At 42.3% G+C, this 22,219-nt stretch overlaps 1 protein-coding gene across 1 annotated transcript; it reads right to left on the bottom strand.

The window, feature by feature from the left end:
• Window positions 1-1,889: 1,889 nt before the first annotated feature.
• Window positions 1,890-21,948, bottom strand: rhoq (ras homolog family member Q). Its single transcript, XM_030748240.1, has 5 exons — window positions 21,371-21,948; window positions 20,957-21,015; window positions 9,820-9,984; window positions 6,274-6,369; window positions 1,890-2,801 (listed from the first exon to the last, which is right to left on the bottom strand). The coding sequence occupies exons 1-5, from the start codon at window positions 21,510-21,512 to the stop codon at window positions 2,640-2,642; spliced, it is 624 nt and encodes a 207-aa protein (XP_030604100.1). The 5' UTR covers window positions 21,513-21,948; the 3' UTR covers window positions 1,890-2,639.
• Window positions 21,949-22,219: the final 271 nt, after the last annotated feature.

The following is a 22,219-nucleotide window of genomic DNA, read 5'->3' as shown; positions in this document are numbered from 1 at the left end:
TTGGTGGCTGTGGCACTTGTAGGTCCTGGATCCTGAGGGTGGACCTTCACACAACGTAAGCAAGCAGAACTGTCCAGTAGCTAGAAGGCTCGTTCACCCTGCAGCTGTCTCCGCTGCTCAAAAAGACAGTTACACAACGCAGGCTGGGACAGAGAGGAGGAGGAGCACCTTTTACGTTAAAGCTTTAATCAAAACTGACTCGGAACAGAAAATCAACAGCAAGAGTTGGCACCTTTGATTAAAATCGTGAAAGATTTTAAAAAGCTAATAACAAACGCATAAAAACAAGAAGCTCTGGCATTTTTGTGTTTGACTTGCAAGAAAAGTTCAGTCACAACCTCCACTTGTTACATACCTATAAACATGTTGGCTAGAAACCTTTGTTGCATACACTTGTTTGGGGGTGGGGGGGGCTCATAGATATTTTAATTATACTCTAAATCCTAAAGTTTACATAGTATCTCAATTTCTATTTAAAATGTAATGCAAATTGCAAAGATAACTTAAAAAGACAGGATTGGTGCACGAGCGCTGGTCACAAAATGCCTTAAATCTCTTCTGGCTCTCATGTCAGGCCCTTATTGCCTAAAACATGATTATTCTGATTCAGGCTCATTTGAAAGACTGTCTTCTGCACACAGTTTGCTCCAGCTATTCATACTGTATATCCATGTAGATCACTAATGGCTAATTTCAAACTGATGATTTACTGAACTGAGTTGCACCATTCAACATATAAAAATTGTCTTAAGCTTGTAAAGCCTTGAGCCATTTGGTGTAAAATGATTCTGATATTGTCTGCAGAATGTCACAGGCCTGTATCAAAAATGCCAAACATGACCATATCAAAAGGCTAAGTGATTGCTACATTAAAATAAACACCAACTGGTGATTATGCTAACCTAATTTACATGGAAATGGAAATGATCATGTCCCCAGTTTATAATTAGCCTAATAACCAGCATTTTAATCAAGTGTAGGTCAAATATGTCAAATAGGGAAGCTAACATTAGATGTGCCACTTGGTTTACTTGGCTCACATCATTTTACAGCTACCGGGCTACTAGGTGGAATATTCAGTGACAACAAATTTCCGTGTATCAACTAGTTTTTGTGGTGCAACTCAATGTAGTAATGTGTGCATCTCCAAAATGTAAAGATCTAACATGTAAGGATTACTAACAGCTGGTTCTTTAAGCCCTCATACCACTTCAGAAGTTTGGATCAGGTGCACATTTCCTAAAGAATTTAAATTTGGGAAGTTCAAGGAACCGTCCTAAACTCTGAAGATAGTGTGCTATGCTCGTACTTGTGCCTGATAGATCAATGTGCATCTTCTGTGGTTCAGTCTTTTCTGGGATGCGGTCAGTTTCTGAAAGCAGAGACATGTGCTTGATTTCGCAGGGAAAATGAAGTGTCACCGTCTGTGCTTCATGTTGTGCATATAAAGCATCGGGTCATCTTAGCCGTCCGACTTTGATAACAGTGTGCACATTCTTTGGACATTGATATGAATCAGAGTTTCATTTCCCTCATCTTATGCTTGTCGTCTCTTTTTACAGCCTTCTTAAAAGTTGATTAAAGAATTATTGCAGAATAACAAAAATGAAAACAAAGGAAATACATTTATAAGCTCATAAAGTATCATTTGCACAGATTGACTTTTCTGTTTTAGAGATAAAGAATCATAAACTCTGGATTATATAGATTTCAAAAATGGATAATAAACCTCTTCAGTCTGTGGTTAAGACGTCAGTCTCCAACTGACCTTTCAGGGTGTTTTGGCATGCCACACTACAAAACCATTTTTTCCCATAAGGTAAGGTAAGGCAAGGCACCCCCCCCCCCCCCCCCCCCCCCCCCCAAAAAAAAAGACCCCCCCAAAAAAACCCAAAGACTTTCAGGCATTAAAAATCATTCAGTTCTAGGTCCAAAATCAGAACGTATTTATCTGTTGTTGAACGGTGTTACTCCCACACAGTGCAGGCATCTTGTGTGGTTTCATTATCAGGTTCTCAAATGAAAAATAATAGGAGCCAGACTGTTTTGGATCAACAGTCTTTTTAGTGTAAGTTTTAAATAAAAAGAACTGGGCCCTTATGTCCAGAAAAGTCTTCTGGACACCGTCACAGTGTCACTTAAGCCAGCCTCTAATTATGTATTAGCTCATTATTTCTTTTGCACATCTGATCTTATATTGAGAAATCTACTAAATAGTAACCAATCTTCCATAAACATAGTAAGAAGATGAGCTCTTTAAAATGTAGAATTTGTCAATCGTTAATGTCATTTTGTGTGTGTGTGTGTGTCTGTTTTTCCCCCGTATGACAGCATACAACAGTATTACACAGAAAAATGATTAAAAATGGTTATAAAAGAATGTACTTCTGAGGCAAAAGTCTTTTAAACCAAGAGACTGACTTGGGCTTTGTGCTCCTTTGGTAGTAAACTGCATCCCTAACCCCAGTGCTGGATAGCAGGAAGAGTTATGGCCGTCCAAGAGCTCCACGGCTTAAAATTAGCTCTTGTTTTGTCCCATTCAGTCCTCTCTTTTGCCTCAGCTGCTGTCTGTGCATTTTTCTGCCTGTCCTTTGTCCTCAGTTCAGGTTTGGTTTGCGGTTGGTTGCTGAGTTTATGTATCACGTAATCAGACAGCAGTTAATGCAGCGAGGCCCCAGTCTTCTTTTCAGAGACCCCTTCTTTCTCTTGGGAGCCAGGATGGCGATGATGGCCTCGTCAAACACCGTCTTCAGGCCCTTCTGGGTCAATGCTGAACATTCCACATAGCAACATGCACCGATCTAAAGAGGACAAAAGGACCGTCAGTCACAGCAACCTGCTGTTTCAATGGCAGACACGTTAAAGTAATTTATGCCCGTTCACTTTCTTGTAGATGGTCAGATATGACAGACTGTAGCATTATCGCAATGTTAAATACCCAAAGGCAAAAAGATAGCACTTGCACAAAACATCAGGAAAAAGATGATGAATCTGAATCTGCCAGCGTTGGAAACATACCAACTTTTCAGCCTTATGGGCTTCATCCAAGCATGAGAGACAATGGAGGCCATGCCATTTACAGTGGGGCAGGTGATTGGCATAAAGAAGAAGACTGAAGAAAACTTCCTCATCTTAAATGCATTTTTGTGATAATTTAAAACACAAGCATATAATTGACCTGATCTCCATTTTCTCTCATGCTTATAGGAAAAATTAGCATGTTTGTTAGTTAACAGCTTTTTTCAGAGCGTGTAAATGCTACCTTTTCACCTTTGGATATTCAACAGTGTAGAATACACTATAAAAGTGCATCATTTTCAGAGACTGAACTATAGTAATATGATGCATGTATATAAGACAAAGCTACAGCCAGCAGATGGTTAGTTTAGCATAGAGCTTGGATACAGAAAACAGGCAGCCCGTCTCTGCCAAGGACAACAAACAAAAGTCCTCAACTAACCAGCAGCTGGATATATCTGGAAAACAGAGAAGCATATTTTTCACTGTTTTAAAGACTGCTGTCATTTTACAGTTTAAAAGATATCTAAAAATACCTGCCAATGTACTGTTTACCAGTCTGGCCTTTTGCAATGACACTCATCCATTACAAAGGAAATGTAATAAGAGTGGAAGAGGCCCAGCAGCAGCAGCAGCAGCAGCAGCAGCAGCAGCATTGATAGCTAGAGAGGCTGAATTCTATAATTATATCAGGCTAGCAATGTAATGATATATTATTTGCTTTGGCTATGGTTGATATTAGGGGGTAACTTTAGAAGCTAATGGTGAGTGAGCAGTGCTAGTATAGGAATGTTCATGGTGTTTATGGGTGTGCTATGTATGTGCCAAAACAGTTTGGCACATACACTATACTGCCAAAAAGTATTCGTTCATCTGCATCTCCACATATGAACTTGAGTGACGTCCCATTCTTAATCAATAGGGTTTAATATGATGTCGGCCCACCCTTTGCAGCTATAACAAGAATTTTTGACCATTCTTCAAGAAGCACATTTGTGAGGTCAGACACTGATGTTGGATGAGAATGCCTGGTTCACAGTCTCCACTCAAAGGTGTTCTATCAGGTTGAGGTCAGGACTCTGTGCAGGCCAGTCAAGTTCTAGAGTCCAGTGGTGGTGTGCTCTACACCACTGCATCCAACGCATTACATTGTGCTTGGTAATGTAAGGCTTGGATGCAGCTGGAAACCCATTCCATGAAGCTCTCGATGCACTGTTTTTGAGCTAATCTGAAGGTCACATGAAGTTTGGAGGTCTGTAGTGATTGACTCTGCAGAAAGTTGGTGACCTCTGCACACCTCAGCATCCACTGACCCCACTCTGTGATTTTACATGGCCTACCACTTCATGGTTGAGTTGCTGTCATTCCCAAATCACTTCCACTTTGTTATAATACCACTAACAGTTGATTGTGGAATATTTAGTAGTGAGGAAATTTCATGACTGGACTTGTTGCACAGGTGGCATCCTATCACGGTTTCACACTGGAAGTCACTGAACTCACGAGAGCGACCCATTCTTTCAGTAATGTTTGTAGAAGCAGTCTGCATGCCTAGGTGCTTGGTTTTTACAACTGTGGCCATGGAAGTGACTGGAACACCTGAATTCAATGATTTGGATGATGAGTGAATATTTTTGGCAATATAGTGTTTCTGCCCATAAAACTATTTTACTCCTGGGTGCTGGCCCCAGCTACACATAGACATAATAAATCAATCACCTGATCAAACTCTCAATTAAGCATAAAGTAATATGAAAAACCAGCGTACACCATGCAACCAGTTGGCTTAGATGAATGCAGAGAATTAGCCTTTAGCTATAGCATTCATTGGGAATCCAAATTAAGGATTTCTTTTCTTGATAAAGCTACTTAGTAACCCTGTTTCTTTTGTTGAGAGATTCCTTTATGCTGCCCACTCCCTGAGGCTGCAAAGTATCCCCAAACGCTTACATTCTCACTATCATGATTCATGGTAGGCTTGGGGTTTATCATCTTTTATGTGCACCAAAAATGTCTGTTATTACTGTGGCCAAACCCATCTATCTTGGATCTGCCCGTCCAGAGGCTATTTTAGTTTAGAAGGGTTGGACTCAACAACGGCCAACGGTAGCTTTGCTCTAAAGCTCTTTTTGGACAGCACATACCTTTACTGGCACTGCTCCCAGGTGAAATTTTTGCATACAAATTTTACATACAACTGACAACCACATGGCATGTTAGCAGCAACAGCTGCGAGAGTTAGCTGCACATCCCCTGATGAAATTTGTTTTGTTTTGTTTTTTCCAAATGCTTTTTGTATCAAACTATCTGTCACTGGCCAGTCATGGACAAATTGGAATCTTTTAAAAACCACACAATTTTTTCCTTACAGTGGGATGATTTTTAATATTTTTCAAACAATTTGGAGCCCCTTTAAATAATCCGCCAGACTTTGAGACTTTTCATGATGACATACCGCAGTAATAACAGCAAAGTGAGCAGTAGACCCTCAGAGGACTCACAGAGGACAAGCTCCAATCTGTCATTTCTTTGAGTATATATTTTTTATCTGTACTGTTTCAGTGAAGATCAAGACTTTGCTTCTTCAAATGTGCATTTCCTTGTGAAATAATTACTTTTCACATGGCTGTATTTGCTAAATTATTATTTAACAATATTTAAAATTTACATAAGGCTCACTCTACCCTTTATTTGTAATCTTGAGTTGGATTATAGGAGACAGGTTATCTACAACAGCAACCGTAGGAAATAATACCCGAGGTAAAATGCTGCTCATTTTGAGGGAAAGGGTCTAATTTAGCCTGACATGATCTTCCATGGTTCAACGAGACCTCTGAAAACTTCATGATTCCATGAGACAAGAATCCCATCTAAACCTTACGTTGCCAAAACTCCACGGATATCGACTTTGAAATGAATCTAGATGGTAATTTTTGAAAGACTGAGCCTTATTCTTGCTTTCTGCCTGACAGGAGTGATTAATCACAGACCACATTTGGCATCTATGGTGTGGAGTCTTGAACTCTTCTGGACATCCGCGTTCATCTGGAATGTATTCCTGGATTCATCATAAGGCAAAGAATGTGCAGAGGTCTGATTCCAAGAAATTCACTCAAGAAATTAAATTTGTAAAGAGGCATTCCTGGGTCAAATCAACACACAGGAAGCTAACTGGACCAGACAGTTCAATTCTATGACAGTAAAAGTGAAGATAGAAGCTCCTCCAGCAGTATGACTTCAGTTCAGCATACAAACCTCCTTTGCCAGTTTCTGTCCTTGCTCGGTGGCGATGGGCTTCTCCTTCATGTCATTTAGTTTGGCAATGGTTTTGGGGTCATCACGGAGATCAATCTGTAAAAGATAAGATACACTCCCTTTGATCAAAGTCAAAATTGCTATTGCTTTTAAAAATTTTAATAATAGCTCATATTGGTGTAACATCAGTGCAGGGATTTCACCATTGCTTCTATACATAGGAATGAGCTGTGTCAAACTGACAGTGTGAGTTCTCTTTTTATAATACAGTCATGTTGGCCCACACTTCCTGTTCTTGTGCAAAGCAATTTCACAGCCAGCCAAAACGTTCCTCACTCTCCTTTTATCCACTGGAACGCTCTGCACCTGCAGCTCGTCCGTATCTCGGTAATGACCAGTTACAATGAATGAATCCGCCTGCTGAAGCTAACAGGGAGCAGCCTTCATTAACCCTTTTCTTGACTGGGGAGGTTTGTGGCAGCGTGGCTCAAAGCCGGCGCGCGCATATCAGCATCCAGCCGGAGAGCAGCAAGTGTGTTATAACAGGAACTGATAAAAGAGCAGTAAACATCAGCTGACACGAGATAAATCAGACACCCACTCCATCCTCCTCATCACTGCTGGGCCTTGACTGCGCTGGCATGTGGTTGCCAGGGAAACAAAAAATAAATAAAATAAAATAAAAAAGATCACCCACAAGGCTGTCCTTGATTTTAAGAGAACATATGGTATTGGCACTGGCTTTTAAGGTTTGAGAAATAAGCTAATGCTCTGGATTAATGTTGTCTCACGAGGATCATAAAACAGTTAATTGCTGCTTTAAAAGATTTAAAGATTACATTTAGCACCAAGCTATAGAACTTCTAAAGCAATATGTGACAAATCAGCCTGAGCTCGCCAGCCAGAGTTGTACTGGCTGTTCCATATTTTTACTATTATTTAATAAATTAAGTCTTCTGTTCTCTGGCTCAGGTTCACAACTCACAGGCTACATAAGTGGGTGGGCTTAAAGCTGCACTAATTAATATTTTTATCATGGCAGTGGCTAAAAAAAAAAAAATCATGGTATTTCAAAAAGGTCTCTTGTAGACCACAGAGGATCATCACTTGGATCTACAGCTGCTGTACAGCATTACTGATCACTTTAGTTTACCTAGTCAACCAGAGCCTAGAATGTCCATTAGTGACCAACCATAAGCTAAAAAGCTATACCCTTTGGAAACTAAAGAATTATTTCTTTAGGGAGTTTGTGGAGACCAAACTGGCACCAAAGAAAAAGCAAAAGTTGACCAAGATTCACATGAAGGCAAGAAAAATGCTAATGGATGCTAATGTTGCTCTATGTCTGTTAGATGTGTCAGCAGGCAACTATTTGCTAACACATTTTCCATCAACTTTGTATGGTGATATCATGTATAATGCATGCCACGAGTTAATTACCAACCTAATGTGGTGCATAATGCATATTGTCATCATAATACCAGTGTTACCATTGCAAATGCAGACAAATGAAAGCTTGGACAGTGTTACTGTAGCAGAATCATTTCTAAGTCAAAAAAAGTTTATGTCATCATTTGTCTATAAAATGTCACAAAAAAGGAGCATCACATGTTGCTACAGGTCAAGGTGAGAAAGTCATTTAATATTTGATCTAAAAAGAGATTTTATTTACAGTCATCTATAAAGAAGAAATGATCATTGGAATTGCTACCAGCTGATACATTTTTTGTTTCCAAAACAAAAAACTGAAACCACTAAATGTGATTAAAATATCTGCCGATTCATTTTCTGACAATCAAGCTGTTAATCAAATAAGTGCTTCATCTTTTGCCACCATTGCAAAGTTCTGCCAGCTTTTGAATGTGAAATTTTTCTCTTTATTTCTCAGCGCCTCCGTTGAGCTCTTGTTACAATAGCAGAGGTGTCAATCAGATGCTTTAGGAAAAGAGATAGAAGGGTGAAGTGAAGTGCAGCAGCTCAGTGTACGAGTGTAAACACAGACAAAAGAGGAGGATTATGAGCCAGAGGCACAGCAGGGGGATTACTTGACAGCTATGACAGAAATGGAGAGACTTCATCACTGTAGCCAACTGCTAGCTACTAGCATGCTAACCAAGCTTTATGGTAAAATACACAAAGTAACTGTGTCCCAGTTTTTTCATATGCACCTTCATAGGTTCATATATAATAGTGCTAATGTTATGCTTGTGCTAATCATCATTGTGCCAATGTTGGCTGTGCTAAATGGTCATGTGCTTATGCTAATTAGCCATGTGGAGCTGTGGAGATTAATGCCTGGTTGAAGCATGCAAGTTTAAAGTAGTGATGCACCCATCCAGCTTTTTTCCACTTCCGATGTAAGGGCTGTAACTTGGTGTGGTTCTGGGCTCAGCTGCAGGTGAGGAGTTGGGGCAGAGCTGTTCAGGGAGCAGTGTCAGGTGAGCTGAGTCATGAACCTAAAATGAGTTTGCTGTCCACCTTCTCTTATATTAGGGTGCTGAGAATACAAAGTGCACGTGTGAGCAGTCACGATGGACGGAGGTCCACAAGATGAGTATTTGTGTTGCTGTAATGAAGCCAAGTGGTTTTTGCCTACTGGGCAGAATCCCTGAGTGCACAGTTTAAAGGGTCCACACAGCATGAGTGTGCATGTCCTGTTCTGTCTCCTCTGTGTGGTGAAGGGAACCCAAGCGTTCCCCAGGCTACTGATATACTTGGCTCTGGATATCTGCTAGTACTGGGAATATGTTATGGAAATATGTCACATGAGCCAAGGTGTGAAAAAAGGCTTGGGTCATTACCGTCAGGCATTTTGGGTGAAACCACTGAGAGTCCTTGTTGCCCCACTCTATCGTGTGGACCTCTTGAGGTCACCTGAAGTAAGGTGTGAGTGGGGGCTGAATATACAATTACTCAATTGGTGAATTCACCAAACGTATTTTAAGTAAATTGGTAAATAAATGATTGCGAGGGACTTTTTTCAGTTGGTATTTATGCCCGTTTCCCTGCTCTCACTGTGAGTGCATCTACTCTCACACACAAACACACACACGTCACGTGTGGAGTGGAGCCGACAAGAGGCAAGTGAAGTGAAATAATGTTAATCGAGCTGTTGACCGTACGTTATGTTACCATAAGTGCAGTAAAAGCTTCCCGAGCCCTAAACCCAACTTAACATGAGAAGCTGACAGCGAAAGCATTGTCATCACTGAAGTATAAAACAATAACAAATATACAAAGGAAAGCAGACCTGAAATACCTCCATGTAAAGTAGATTGCCATGTTGTCACTGTAATACTTGATCCGGTGTTCTGAGTCAGGATCGGACCGATACTGGATCAAAATACTCAAAGTTTGTTCAGATACATCTAAATAATAGAGTTTATTTTTCATTCTTTTTCAAGCTCCAGAGATTCTTTTTCATCTCTCCCCCAAATTATCATGTAGGAACTGCACAGTGGATTTGCTCACTCAAATTACCCCTAAATTTGAGTTTTCCTCTCTGCAATCTTTCATTCCAGTCTGTGATGAGTTTTCAGAACTAACCTGGGTGCCAATGAGCAAGTAGGGAACGCTGGGCGCATACTCCTGCAACTCGGGCACCCATTCTTCACGCACATTCTGGAAACTGGCGGGGTTGACCACAGAGAAGCAGATGAGGAAGACATCGGTCATCGGGTAGGACAACGGCCTCAGGCGGTCGTAGTCCTCCTGAGAGAAGACAGAAGAGTAACAGTTAACATTCAGAGTCAGAAGACATGATTCATTCCCGTTCTCAACATCTGAGAAATTATTACTCATCAATTATTAAAGCACAAAAAAAGAGCTCTGAATGATGACCGGAGAGCTATGTTTACACTGTGCCGAGGAGGCTCCTGGGCTGTTTTATGTGACTGACAGGGAATATTATGACAGAAATGATGTGCGTTACAAAAAAAAAAAAAAAACTGCATTTGGAACCAAGTCAGAGCAAGAATGCCAAGACGATGACATTTTTCTTTGCCCCTTCTGACAGACAATGAGGGACTATTTTACATTTGCAGTCCTTTAATGCAAGCTGAGCACAAGGCATCACCACAAAACACTGAGAACCAGACACGCCGCCATCTCCAATATATGTGCAGTGTAAACGGCTAATTCACAAACGCAACACTGCCCTTTGTGAGCCAGATCAGGCACTCCCTTGTCCTCGCTAAAGATGAACCCTTTTCGACATAGTGTCCGACTTGCGTATGAATATTCATGACCTATCTCACATCTACTGATGGCGCATGGTTTCCTGCTGCTGGATTGAAGACACAGGGAATCAATGGATCTCCAGTAATTAGATATGACTCAACCAGACCAACTTGGACCAAGTGAATCAGTCTCAGTTCTGTGACTTTTATTGTCCGTGGCCCCGAATTCGAGGCAAATTGAACACAACGTCCAACTGTGATAGCTGAGATAGCTGCAAACGGACAACCAAACACTGGCAATAAAGTCTTTCAGCTCGATGCCGTCAGCAAGCCCAGTTCTTTTCCAAAGCAGACAGCACAGTGGGCCATCGCTGAACTCCCTATAACTCGATTACGAACTACTCAGAATGGCTTTGCAAATGAGCAGAATGACAGAAAATTCTTCAAGCAGCAGTACATCAGCCGGGCAGAGGCGTCATCTTTTTGTTGCCTGGGTAATAAATTTAAAATATATAGACTTCATATTGGATTGGAGCAGAAGATGAAAACAGCACACAAATCTTCGAGCCTGTGCTCATGTTGTAGATTAGTCAACAATGCCTCACTGGAGTAGGTCAAGTAGACATAATTCAAAAATTTATGAGTATTTCATCCTCTTACTTCCAAATGAGTGCGGTATTTCACAGCTGGGGCTCGTGCAGGAATTTCAAACAACTCTGAGAGGCTTTTTTCTTAAGCTGCATTCACACAGCCCCCACAACCCTGAGCTTTTCTCTGCAATACCAGATACAGTACAAATAAATGTGAAGGCAAATGTTCAATGCAGCTGTATTAGTACAAAGCCTGTCAGATGCTGGATCACTAGCATCATGTGTGCTGCCTCACTCGAGTTCTATCCAGGCTCCTCCACTGCCCAAACCACACAGTATTTCCAGTAGTGACAGCACACGCAAAGCAGACCATTTCTTGCTGTGTGCCACATCTGAAAAAGGGCATCAGCGGGAAACATCCTGACCTGATTCTCAAGAAAATGTCCTTAGTTCATGTGTAAAAATTCCCTTCAAGTGCTCTGGGGAGTTGAGTTTTGTCACACAGGCTGCTTGAGTGTTTCAACAGCAGTGAGTTAAGTACATTTCCTCTCACTATCTGAACTTCCGGACCCGATAAAACCATTTCAAATGCAAACCATCTGGTGCTCATGGCAAGGCTGAGATAATTAATAAAGATCATTTTTAAACACTGTGCAACACGTGTTTTAGAGTTTAAGGTGAGCTGAAGCACAAGCATGAAGAACTCAGCATGACTAAAATGATCTGCTGTCAGATTTTACCATTAATTAAACACTGTCAGTTATAACTTGTTACACATAAAGTCCAGGGATATTTCCAATGGTTCACAACCATAACCCTGAATGCTATTATCAGGATTATCTAAGAATAAACTTCTGTCTTTAACAGACAGTTTATTTCACAAGAAGCGTTCAATTTTGACCATGTTTAAGAAATCCTCCTCTGACAGCGTTGATCTCAAAGTGCATTACTACGTTACGTTACAGACATTCACTGCATATCAAGGTGTAGCAGTGTATCTGGGCACCACTGCAACAATGACATGTAGCAGTATTGAATTTTTTCACCTTCATGTTCAGCATCATTATGATTAAGTACCATCATTGCCATTGTCAGAAGAGACCCTATTTGGTGTAATGGTACAGTGACACTGATTTGCTAATTAGTGCTTCTTGGACATTAACTCGAGGCCTGAAGGTTGCATCTTGGTGAAATAAGAAGCACCTCTGATACTATCAGAACAGGTTAGGATTATTAAAGTAGTTTAGAATATATTATTGTGTGAATTAAACCAATTGAAAATGAGCCTTGGCCCAGCATCACACAGCAAAAGCCATGTGTTTAATGGGTGAGGCAACACTTTAAACTGCAACCTACTAACTACATTAACAATGTGTCAGATTCAGTTTATCAGGCAATTGATTCTCAATAAGACTGCTTTACAGCAATTCAGGAAAGAAGCACATTCTTGCTGCCCACCAAGTCCTCCTTGTGAAGATGCTGAAAATTTTTGAATACAATAACACTGAGATTTGATTAAAAATTGAAAGGTGAAAAGGCATCTCATCAGGTCACTGATGTCTAGACCTTCCCTTACATCTAAATGCGCTCCACACTTCTCCAAACTCCACCGCACCGTACCTCCTAGCACATGGGAACAATGGGTTTTCAAAGTCCAGAGGCCCGTTCAAATACGCTCACTGTGGAACACAGTGAGACAACCACACAAGAAACTCATGTTGACATATACAGATGGCATAAACAGACTTGTGAAATATATATAAAAAGAAACAAAAGGTTCAGTTAAGATTTTCTGGACCTTCGAAGCTGCTTCATAGCACAGACTGTAAAACCTGCTCTGCTCACTGATTTGTGACATTACCCACTTTGATCACCATTGCTACTTTGTAACTACATCAAATTGTCTCAGTGTAACATCATACTGCCCACCTCCATCAGACACTACAGTATGTTTATCCAGATTATTTCACTTTATGTGGAACACCTTCTAACAGCACATAGAATATTTGCATTCCCATAATCCATGGGCGCTCCTCTGGTCCCATAAGTACACTTTATGTGACACATGAAACTAAGTACACACTGCCTTTACCTGTTCCCATGTGTTTGTGACTTTTGCTTGCACAAGTTAAACCGATTTCCCCACGAGCTGCAGACGCCACTCAGCAGTTTACTGTAAACAGGCCTGAAGCATGTTTGAGATCCATCTCTGCGCGGCCGACAGATTACCAAACACAGTAACCTTTCAGAGTGTTGATGGTGTGTCTTCCTACATAACTCCAGTGCTGAATCTTGGGTTTAATCAGCACTCCGTCCAGAACTGTTTACACTGCCGCTGCTGTGAAGGTGCTCTGGCTAAAAGTTTCCACTAAAAATATGTCCTGCATTTTTATTAGTTCAGTTCAACAGTTCATGAGTGCATCGCTGACACGTTGCACAACCCTCCATCCAAGGTAGCCGGGAGTGTACGGTAAATATTATGATCAGTGGGAAAGGAATGATGGAGAAAAAGGGGAAGAAAGAGCAGCTTGTGCATGTGTACAATAAACTCTATCAACTTCTCTCTATACATGTCCATACACTTCCATCAGGGCCAGACTCTGCAGCCTTCAATAAGCCACTGTGAGCGCTCTGCTGTGTGACTGCGCTCTGTTGACTCAGTGACATATGAGTGCTATATCAGTGAGTCATTCCCTCCTCCTCTCTCTTCTATCTTTCTCCCTTTCTACTTCTATCGCCTCCTCGGGGCTCTATAAACCGCCTATATCAACAGAGTCAGAGACGCCTGCTCTAACATGGCTGCCGGGTGGGAAAGCAAGCCCAGACAGACACGCTTCTGATCACCAAGTTTCATCTCTGATCTGCCGACCTGCACATTTTGCATAACTGGATTTCACCTTGATATTAAAAAAAAAAAAAAAAAAAAGGTGGGGGGGCTGTTTCTGTTCCACTAGCCTACTAATGGCGATTGATGATCATTAATCATAGCTGAAGCTCTAATGCACTCTGTCTACTCATGTCTGTGCAGTGAGAACATCCTGCCACGGTTCATTCAAAAAGCTGACTGTTTAATGTTGCTTTTAATAGCAGTTAATGATAGCAGTGAATAAACTGTGCAGAACAAAACGTTTATGAAACCTAGAAATGGCTTTCTAATTTTCTATACATCCTTTTACCACAGGGTGACGTGTTTTAGTAACGGCATTGGAGATAATCCAGGAGAATTTAAGACTGAAATGATTACTCACTCGTCCTGATCAAAAAAAAATGAACAATTTAGAGATGTAATCAAAGGGAATGCCGCTGATTCTGTCCATAAATGTGAGCTTACTCATCTTAGCATTACTCAGCCACTAAGAACTGTTAGTATGATTTTCTCTGACGCTAATGAGGAGCTGGGTCAAGTCCCTGATGATGTCATTAGAGGTTATCTCAGCTCCCGCTTGCAGACTATAAACTGTGAATGTTTTATAATGGAAAATGTTTAACATAGGACCAAAAACCAATAATACATTGATCTTGATATGTTTTGTGAATGCCTCATATATTGTATTGTTTGGCTTTGATTTAGAGCTCTTCTGTTCCTGCTGCTGCAGCAAAAAAAAAATAAAAACTAAATGCATGTGAATCCACAGCTGCAAACATTAATTCACATGCATGAACAACCATTTCACAACCACTTTCTTAAAACTTCAGTGCCCATCTGGTTAATACAATAGTAATGGTATAGCTTCAATCTGCAGCAGGAACAAGTGTGCTCATGGTGAAGCGCCTCAGTCAGACGTTGGTCAGGTATTCTGACTGAATTTGGATACAGGGAGTGTAAAGCATTCCTTTCATGGATACTGTTATAATGTTGGATTCCTTTAAGTTTCAAACGATGATGTCAGTGTATGCACAAGTGATCCCTGTGAAAATTTGTGTGCTTGTGAGTGTTCAGCAGCTCCTTCACTGAGTGGAGTTCATTTTAAAGCCACACTATATGCAAACTTATTACCGCTCATTGCAAAGTTGTTTTTGAATCCATTATGGCTGGGCCCATTAATTTCACTACACAAATATGTTGTCATTAGCATTTGCTTTCTCCCCACATCAGGAAGACTGGAACCATGATCTCCTGTGCCTGTATAGGGGTACTGTGGCTTCCTCCCACAGTCCAAAGACAAACATGTTACATTAACTGACAGTTGACTGTGTCTATGTGTTAACCCAGTGACAGACTGGCGACCTGTCCTAGGTGCACCCCACCTCTTGCCCTGTGACAGCTGGGATAGGCTCCTGCCTCCCCACAACTCTGGATGGATGGATGGATGGATGGATGGATGGATGTCCTTCTCAGCTACTGAAGCTCCAACACCTTGAAATGAGTTATCAACCCAGCAAACACTTCTAAACTTGAAAATCATCACCTAATTGCTCCTAACAGGTCTCCAGGGAAGCTGCGCTACTGCTGATTGGGATTATAACATTGTGTGTGTGTGTGTGTGTGTGTGTGTGTGTGTGTGTGTGTGTGTGTGTGTGTGTGTGTGTGTGGTGGGAATTTCCACAAAACTCTCATAATCAATATTCATATTTTGGGATTTCCTCTGCATCTTTCTGTTTTTTCAGAGGGGACAAATGCATGTGTTGTAAACATTTAGAGGGGCGTTTTTTTCCTTTGTGCCCTCTGTTTTGGTGACATAAGATGCTAAAAAAAAAAACAAACTCTGTCTTGGCACTGTTAGCTACAAACCAGATGGGTGCCAGCTGTGCTGCATATCATGACCCATTTCAGAAAGTCAAGAACACAGTTAAATCACTTTGAAATGTAAATTCTTCTAAGGCCAATCCAAATAGCAGAAAAATGCATTACACACCCGCTCCTAAGTCGGAAGCTATATCAAAGTCCAAGCACAAGTTTCAAAGGCACAAAAAATTTTGTTTTTACTTGTTTGTTTTTATTTTCAACACCCTTTTGTTTATTATAGGCCAGATGCTGCCAATTTTTCCAAAAGGTCAACAAGATTCAAGACCTCAGGGCACTGGTATAGCTCATCGGGTTGAGTAGGTGACCCGTGGCTATTTTAGAGGCCAGGGTTTGAAGCTACCCTGAGGCCATTTACTGTATGTCTTCCCCCTGCACCAATGACTTTACTGTCATTGGCGAAAGCACAACAAAATTGCAACTATGTCAGCCTCACATGATGTGTGACATTCAAAACAAGACAGGATGGAGCTAAGAAGAAGAAGTGTGTAGTCACGTTCATCACTGAGCGACACTTTGCTGAGCCGCAGTGTAAACAAAGTATTTTATTAATAAAGCGAGTCTACCTTACAAACTGTGTAGCTCCTTGTGTATCACACCAGCAAGAATATTTCGGTATAACCATAAGAATTCTGTCTACAGCGACATTATAGCACAGCACCAAATAAATTTAGGCCCTGTAATGAAGATATATAAATTTTAACAGGTCAAAGTGCAGCTGCCACCTTTGGACCACTATCGGTTGTGTTTTTGGCCACTGCTGAGCGGGTGCCAACGCTTGGCTGTTGTGGATTCATAACGGGAGGAAGGGGGTGGGGATGGGGGTCAAGGTGCAATAAAGTCAGTGAACAAGTGTGTGAAGTTTGATGGGTCTGGCTTGAACAGTATGCATCTATGGTGTGAATTTGAACATCCTGGGTAAGATCATTCGAGTTATCGCATTCACAAGATTTTCAGAAAAGTTGACCTCTGACCTTTACCTTTAGGTTAAGGTCACTGAGATTTGAATTCATCCAAGAATTTTAACAGATGCATCTGTGGTGTGAATGTAAACATTCTAGGTCACATCGTCTGAGGTGAGGTGAGGTGTCTGAGGGTGACTAGGCCACATCGTACCAAAGCCTGGACAGAAAGGAGAAAATGGGTGAACTGAAGTGTGAAAGTGATTACAGGTTACAGCTGAGTGGGGAGTGCGTCTGACTTGGTGAGCAAATGAGAAACAATCCAGCAACAAAGTGGCAGCTAACAGCAGTAAGACACGAATGCCTTGGGGTCGCAGCTCCTGAGCTCCTGTCCTTAAAGTCGTTTCCATGGGCACTGGTGCACTTAGCATCCACTTCCTGTTTCCTCCTGCTCCTCCTCGGCAGCGGTGCTAGATTTTCTTGAGTGCAGAGGCAGCAGCAGGAGAATGAATGAATAAGTAAAGACTTCCCCCTCTGCTCCCTCGTCACATTTCAGAAAAACTGGCTTCACAGACCTTCCATATGGAATAATTCAATAGGCGGTGCTTGGGGTAGAGACGCAGACAATAGCTGGCAGGGAAGCAATATCAACAGCAGACGGCACAGTGGCACTCGGCTCAGTGCCGAGCTGTGATTATGTGGCACTGACTGACGCGACGGCGCTGAATCGCATCCGACGAGGGCACGGCGACCCCACACGTATGTAAGGCTGCCGATAGGTGCGGTGGAACAGTGAAGCATTGTGGGAGCTCCAGCCATGCCAGGAATATAATTATTACAGAGAGCTTGAAGCCAACTGAACGTGCGCAGCACAGGACAGAGGTGGAGATAATGAAGAGCGAGTTTTTACACTGATGAGAGAGAAAGGGAAAAGAAAATGAAACCGAGATGTCTGAATTTAACCAAAGCAATTCCACCTCTACCCCACCTCCACTCGATCTGCCTCCCCCATCTGTCTCTCTCTCTTCCTCTTTCTGTCTCACACACACTGTTTTTCCCCCTTTCCTCTCTTTGGGGCCACCGGGTCTTTGATCAGACACTGAAGCTATAAACATTACCAGCTGGCCTTGTGCTCCACATAAAGAGGTCAGCCGAGTCGGGGGCGGAGGGGACTGGAAGGGGGGGGGGGGGGCACATTTTCAAGAGCGGTAACTCTACTCTCGGAGGCCGGCGGCGCCTACAGCAGACATCTGGGAGAACTTCTCCATTTCAGAGACACTCTGAATCAGCTGAAAACAAACCCTTCTCTGACACACACACACACACACACATACACACACACACACACACACACACACACACACCCTATCAAACACGCTAGAATAGACAAAAGGTTGTGTTCCTCTTTTCACAAGTGAGTAGTAACACTTCTACCATCTGTTTTCTTGGGGAAAAATTATAGCGCAGCCACAGGTAGCCGTTAAGACGGGGAAGAAAAATGGAGGGCAGCTGCGATCCTTTGCTACTCACAGATTCACGCATTGAGGGTTCGTGAATGAAAACTGCTAAATCTTCCACAGCTGACCCTTCTGAGCTTTGCATTTGTCTCTCTGATAAACGGATCACATTTCAGTCACAATCGCAAAGTGACTTCATGCATTTAAAGCAGGTCCCGAGGAAAGTGTTAACTATTCAGCATTTGATGAGAGTATAGTTTTAGGCTGCTGTAAATATAAGAGGTTAAAGGCCTCGGGACGTATGACCCACTCTTGGCAGCTGAAGTGAGAACAGGGAATAAGAAAACGATCGCTGTGTGCGTTCAGTTTTTCTCACCAAAACACACTGTGTGTTCGTCTTGGGTCTACAAAAGTGCTGAATCTATTTCCTTCCTCCTCATTTGCAAAACCAGTGTTTGAGTATTTTGAGTTGTGAAATGTACATTAAGCATGCGTTCATATTCTACTGCTCTGTTGTTGAAGCACTGCAAGGTTTTTCAGAGCTGGCAACTGTGAATGGGTAAGAGCGTCACACCCTACATAGGAAGGTGTATGCAGTTGTCCACATGCTAATAATAACAGAGACAACTGTACTTTTCATCTGTTTGCTGAACACAGCAATCATTCAGAGTGCAGACTGAAGAAACAGAAAGTGATCGCATGAATTTAGCAACTTGTAGAACCTCCATCAGACGTTTCCTGTTGCTGATAATAAGACTTTCACAATGAGGGGGGGAATTTTAGAGAGACAGAACTGTTTGAGTTCATCAGTATTTCTGGGACGTCTTGACTGGACAGCTCTCGTTAAGTCATGCCACAGCATCTCAACTGGGTTAAGGTCAGGAATCTGACTTAGTAATTCTAAAACATTAGTTTCCTTATTAACCCTGACACTGTCCTGTAAAATATTGTGATTAAAATTTTGAAATCCTTTTTCTCTCAATGACTGCAGGGTATCCAGGCCCCAAGGTAGCAAAGAAAGCCTAAACCACGATGCTCCCTCCACCATGCTTCACAGCTGAGATGGAGTTTTTTTGTTTTCTGCACATCCAAGGCACCCTTTTGAAAATTTGAGACAATCTACTATTTATGTGGATATTTGGAATGGACAGTGGTGACAACCAAGCTGTTCTGTGGTTGATCTGGCTCTCACAGTTGAAATGTACCTATGACAAAAATTAGAGACCTCCCCATTCTTTGTAGGTAGGAAAACTTGCAAAAATCAGCAGTGTATCAAATACTTATTTTCCCCATTGTATGTGTCAGATTCCTCCTGTGTGCCAGACTCCTGCGTGACAAGTGGGCCGAAACAGGGAAGGGAGCGACGGCGGAGTTCACCGGGAACAGGAGAAGTGTGGAAAAAAACCATCAAAGCTAACAGACCATCATTTCCCCAGAAAACACGTATGGCACAGTGAGGCCAGAGGCTACTGTTCAAACAGGAGAAACAGGCAAACCAAAGACTACTACTACATTGTTGAACTACTTACAAAACAAAGTTCCACTGCAAGCTTCCGGGCAAAGCTAGCAAATGACATTTAGGAGTTAAATTAGTAGAGTTGTCGGTGAGTCTTTTAAGAATAGTCTAATAGCTCTCAGTAAATATCATTTTTTTAGTCCTGTGTATGCAGGTCTTTATAAACCCTTTTTGTAGCCTTTTTCAGTTTCTTTCCAAACATCTCCATGATGCTTCAATAACAGCCTGTAAAAGTTCAAACAGACACCTCTCATCACTTTAATTCGAACACCTGACTCTGAGTAGCTTTTAAAAAAAAGTCGTTAGCACACAGGTTCATGTGGTCTCTGACCTGCACTGTCAGTTTATTTAAAACAGACATCCACCTCTTTCTGTGGTTATTAGTTTAGTCAGATTGTGTGTGTTTCTAATTCTGACTTAGATGAAGATCAAATCACATTTGATCAGTTATACATTCAGAATCCTCAAAATTCTTGAGCTGTACAGTGTACATCTGGCTTTCATTTTCATTTAATCTGATGATACCACTCTCCAATAACCAGTAGTGGAAAACATAAAAGCTTTGTACACTTAGAAGTCTAAAACTTAAACAGATCCAGTCATACTGTGAAATATGACTAAGAAAACAAGCAAACACTCACATCCCAAAGACGGAAGCCCCCAACTTTGGCATAAATATGATGTAAACAGCTAATTTGCTAACTTGTTCCTGTGTCGCTTCACTAATGACATCAGATGTAATTTGTCACAAAGACCAAATGAAAGGTTTTGCACTGCAGACAAATAATGCAGGGCCTTTCTCCCATATGCACACCTCAATGAGCTTGTGTCTGTCGTGTGTTTCACATGGTTCCCTCCGCCTGCGTGTACACTGGCTCTTCTGCTGAGTGGCAACATTATTGTGTGTGTGTGTGCATTACAGTTTTAACTCTTGCTCACTGAATGGCACATTGTAAAGAAAAAGCCCAGGCATTAAGCAGCCCTATTAACAAACCTGTGACATCACTACTGGACATAGGAGCCCTGTTCTCCACATAATAGAACTATTGAAACCCATTCACTACCATCACTGCCCATGGCACACCACACTCTGGCAGTGAAACCCATGTGCGAAACCCATCACCTGTTGCAGCTTAGTGTCTGGCCTGAATATGAAGCCTGTGGGCGTTTTGAAGGCACTGTTGGATAGTTGCTGGTCCCAGGAGCACACAGGGAGACCGAGATAGAGACAGACTGAGCATGTGTGTATGTCCTTGACGTGCTTGGCACAGAGCCAGAGGAAAAAATAAACTGTACCTGACCAGCTGTGTCATACAGTCCCAACAAATACTGCTTTCCTCCGACGTTGACGCTCACTGCAAGGAAATGACAAAGAGCAGTTTAGAGGAAGCAGAGAGGTGAGGGTGGGGAGGACTGGGAGGGGGGGGGCTGAGGGATGGGGGGACTGGGAGGGGGGGATCAGGGTCCCCAGCCCCTCCGTGCTATGAAGACGGCAAACAAGTGGTTTTGATTATAGCAACAGATGCAATGCAGTTGGAGGAAGAGTGGCAGAGGAGACGCGATTTCACTCAATCATAATTCCACACAAAATCTTCCTTCTGCTAGATTTGCATGAGAGAAATTACTGAACACAGAACAGCAACAGTTCAGCATGTCATGCTGTTATTATATCATAAACAGAGAAGCCTAATAGCAGAAGTCTCTTCCTACCTGCATAATGATCAAAGACTGTGGGTACATATTCCTCTGGAAAGGCGTCATTGGCATAGCTCATCAGCAGACACGTTTTACCCACTGCACCGTCTCCGACCACGACGCATTTCAACATGATAGTACCGGTTCCGTTTGCCATGATCCCGACCTTACCAACAGCATCATCGGCCCCCGACGCCCTGTTGTCCCGACCTCCTTCTCCTCCTCCTCCTCCTGCTGCTGCTGCTGCTGCTGCTGGGCGGTGATCCCCGCACGGCGGGCATCACCAGAGTCGGAGGCGGACTGCGCGGCTCACCGAGTCGGGCTGGAACCGCATCTTTCTCCCCTCCTCCCCACCACCGCTTACTGTTCTTCCAAATGTGAAAGAGTTCCTTTTTCACGACTGACAGAATGACCAAGAATCCCTCGGCCCTAGCGGGTTTTAATAAAGTGTCTCCTTAAAACAAGTAACGGACGCGTTTTCTAGCTGCCGCCGCCGCCACTCAGCGGTGCTGCCGGTCTGTCGTGCCCGCTCCCCGGTAAGCCTCACGCCTTTGCTCTCGCTCCCTGGCGCACTGTGCTGCTGGTGGACAAGGTGGGTGCGCTTAGTCAACTGGAGAGGCGGAGCTTGGGTTTAAAACCAAGGGGCTCTGGATAAAGTACAGTCCTCCTGCTGTGGCTGCGTGGATCACAGATTAATTACATCATTTATGCTTTACTAGAATTACTTATCGGTTAGGTGATGCTAGAGGAAATAAAATAATATTCTGTTTTTAAGATAAATTTACCATTAATTACCACACACACCATCTGAGTCCTTATTATCCTAATGATGGTACAATGGTCAGAGGCTTATAAGCTTCACAA

Source organism: Archocentrus centrarchus, chromosome 15 (genome assembly GCF_007364275.1).
Source record: "Archocentrus centrarchus isolate MPI-CPG fArcCen1 chromosome 15, fArcCen1, whole genome shotgun sequence".
Classification (NCBI taxonomy): Eukaryota; Metazoa; Chordata; class Actinopteri; order Cichliformes; family Cichlidae; genus Archocentrus; species Archocentrus centrarchus.
The sequence above is the reverse complement of the archived record's forward strand: the minus strand, read 5'-3'. Positions and strand labels throughout refer to the sequence as shown.

Coding starts and splice junctions, on each gene's coding strand:
- rhoq (XM_030748240.1), bottom strand. CDS start 21,512: ATGGCAAACGGAACCGGTACTATCATGTTGAAATGCGTCGTGGTCGGA. Junction 21,016..21,370: donor AGTCTTTGATCATTATGCAG/GTAGGAAGAGAC, acceptor ATTTCCTTGCAG/TGAGCGTCAACGTCGGAGGA. Junction 9,985..20,956: donor TGTATGACACAGCTGGTCAG/GTACAGTTTATT, acceptor GTCTTCTCTCAG/GAGGACTACGACCGCCTGAG.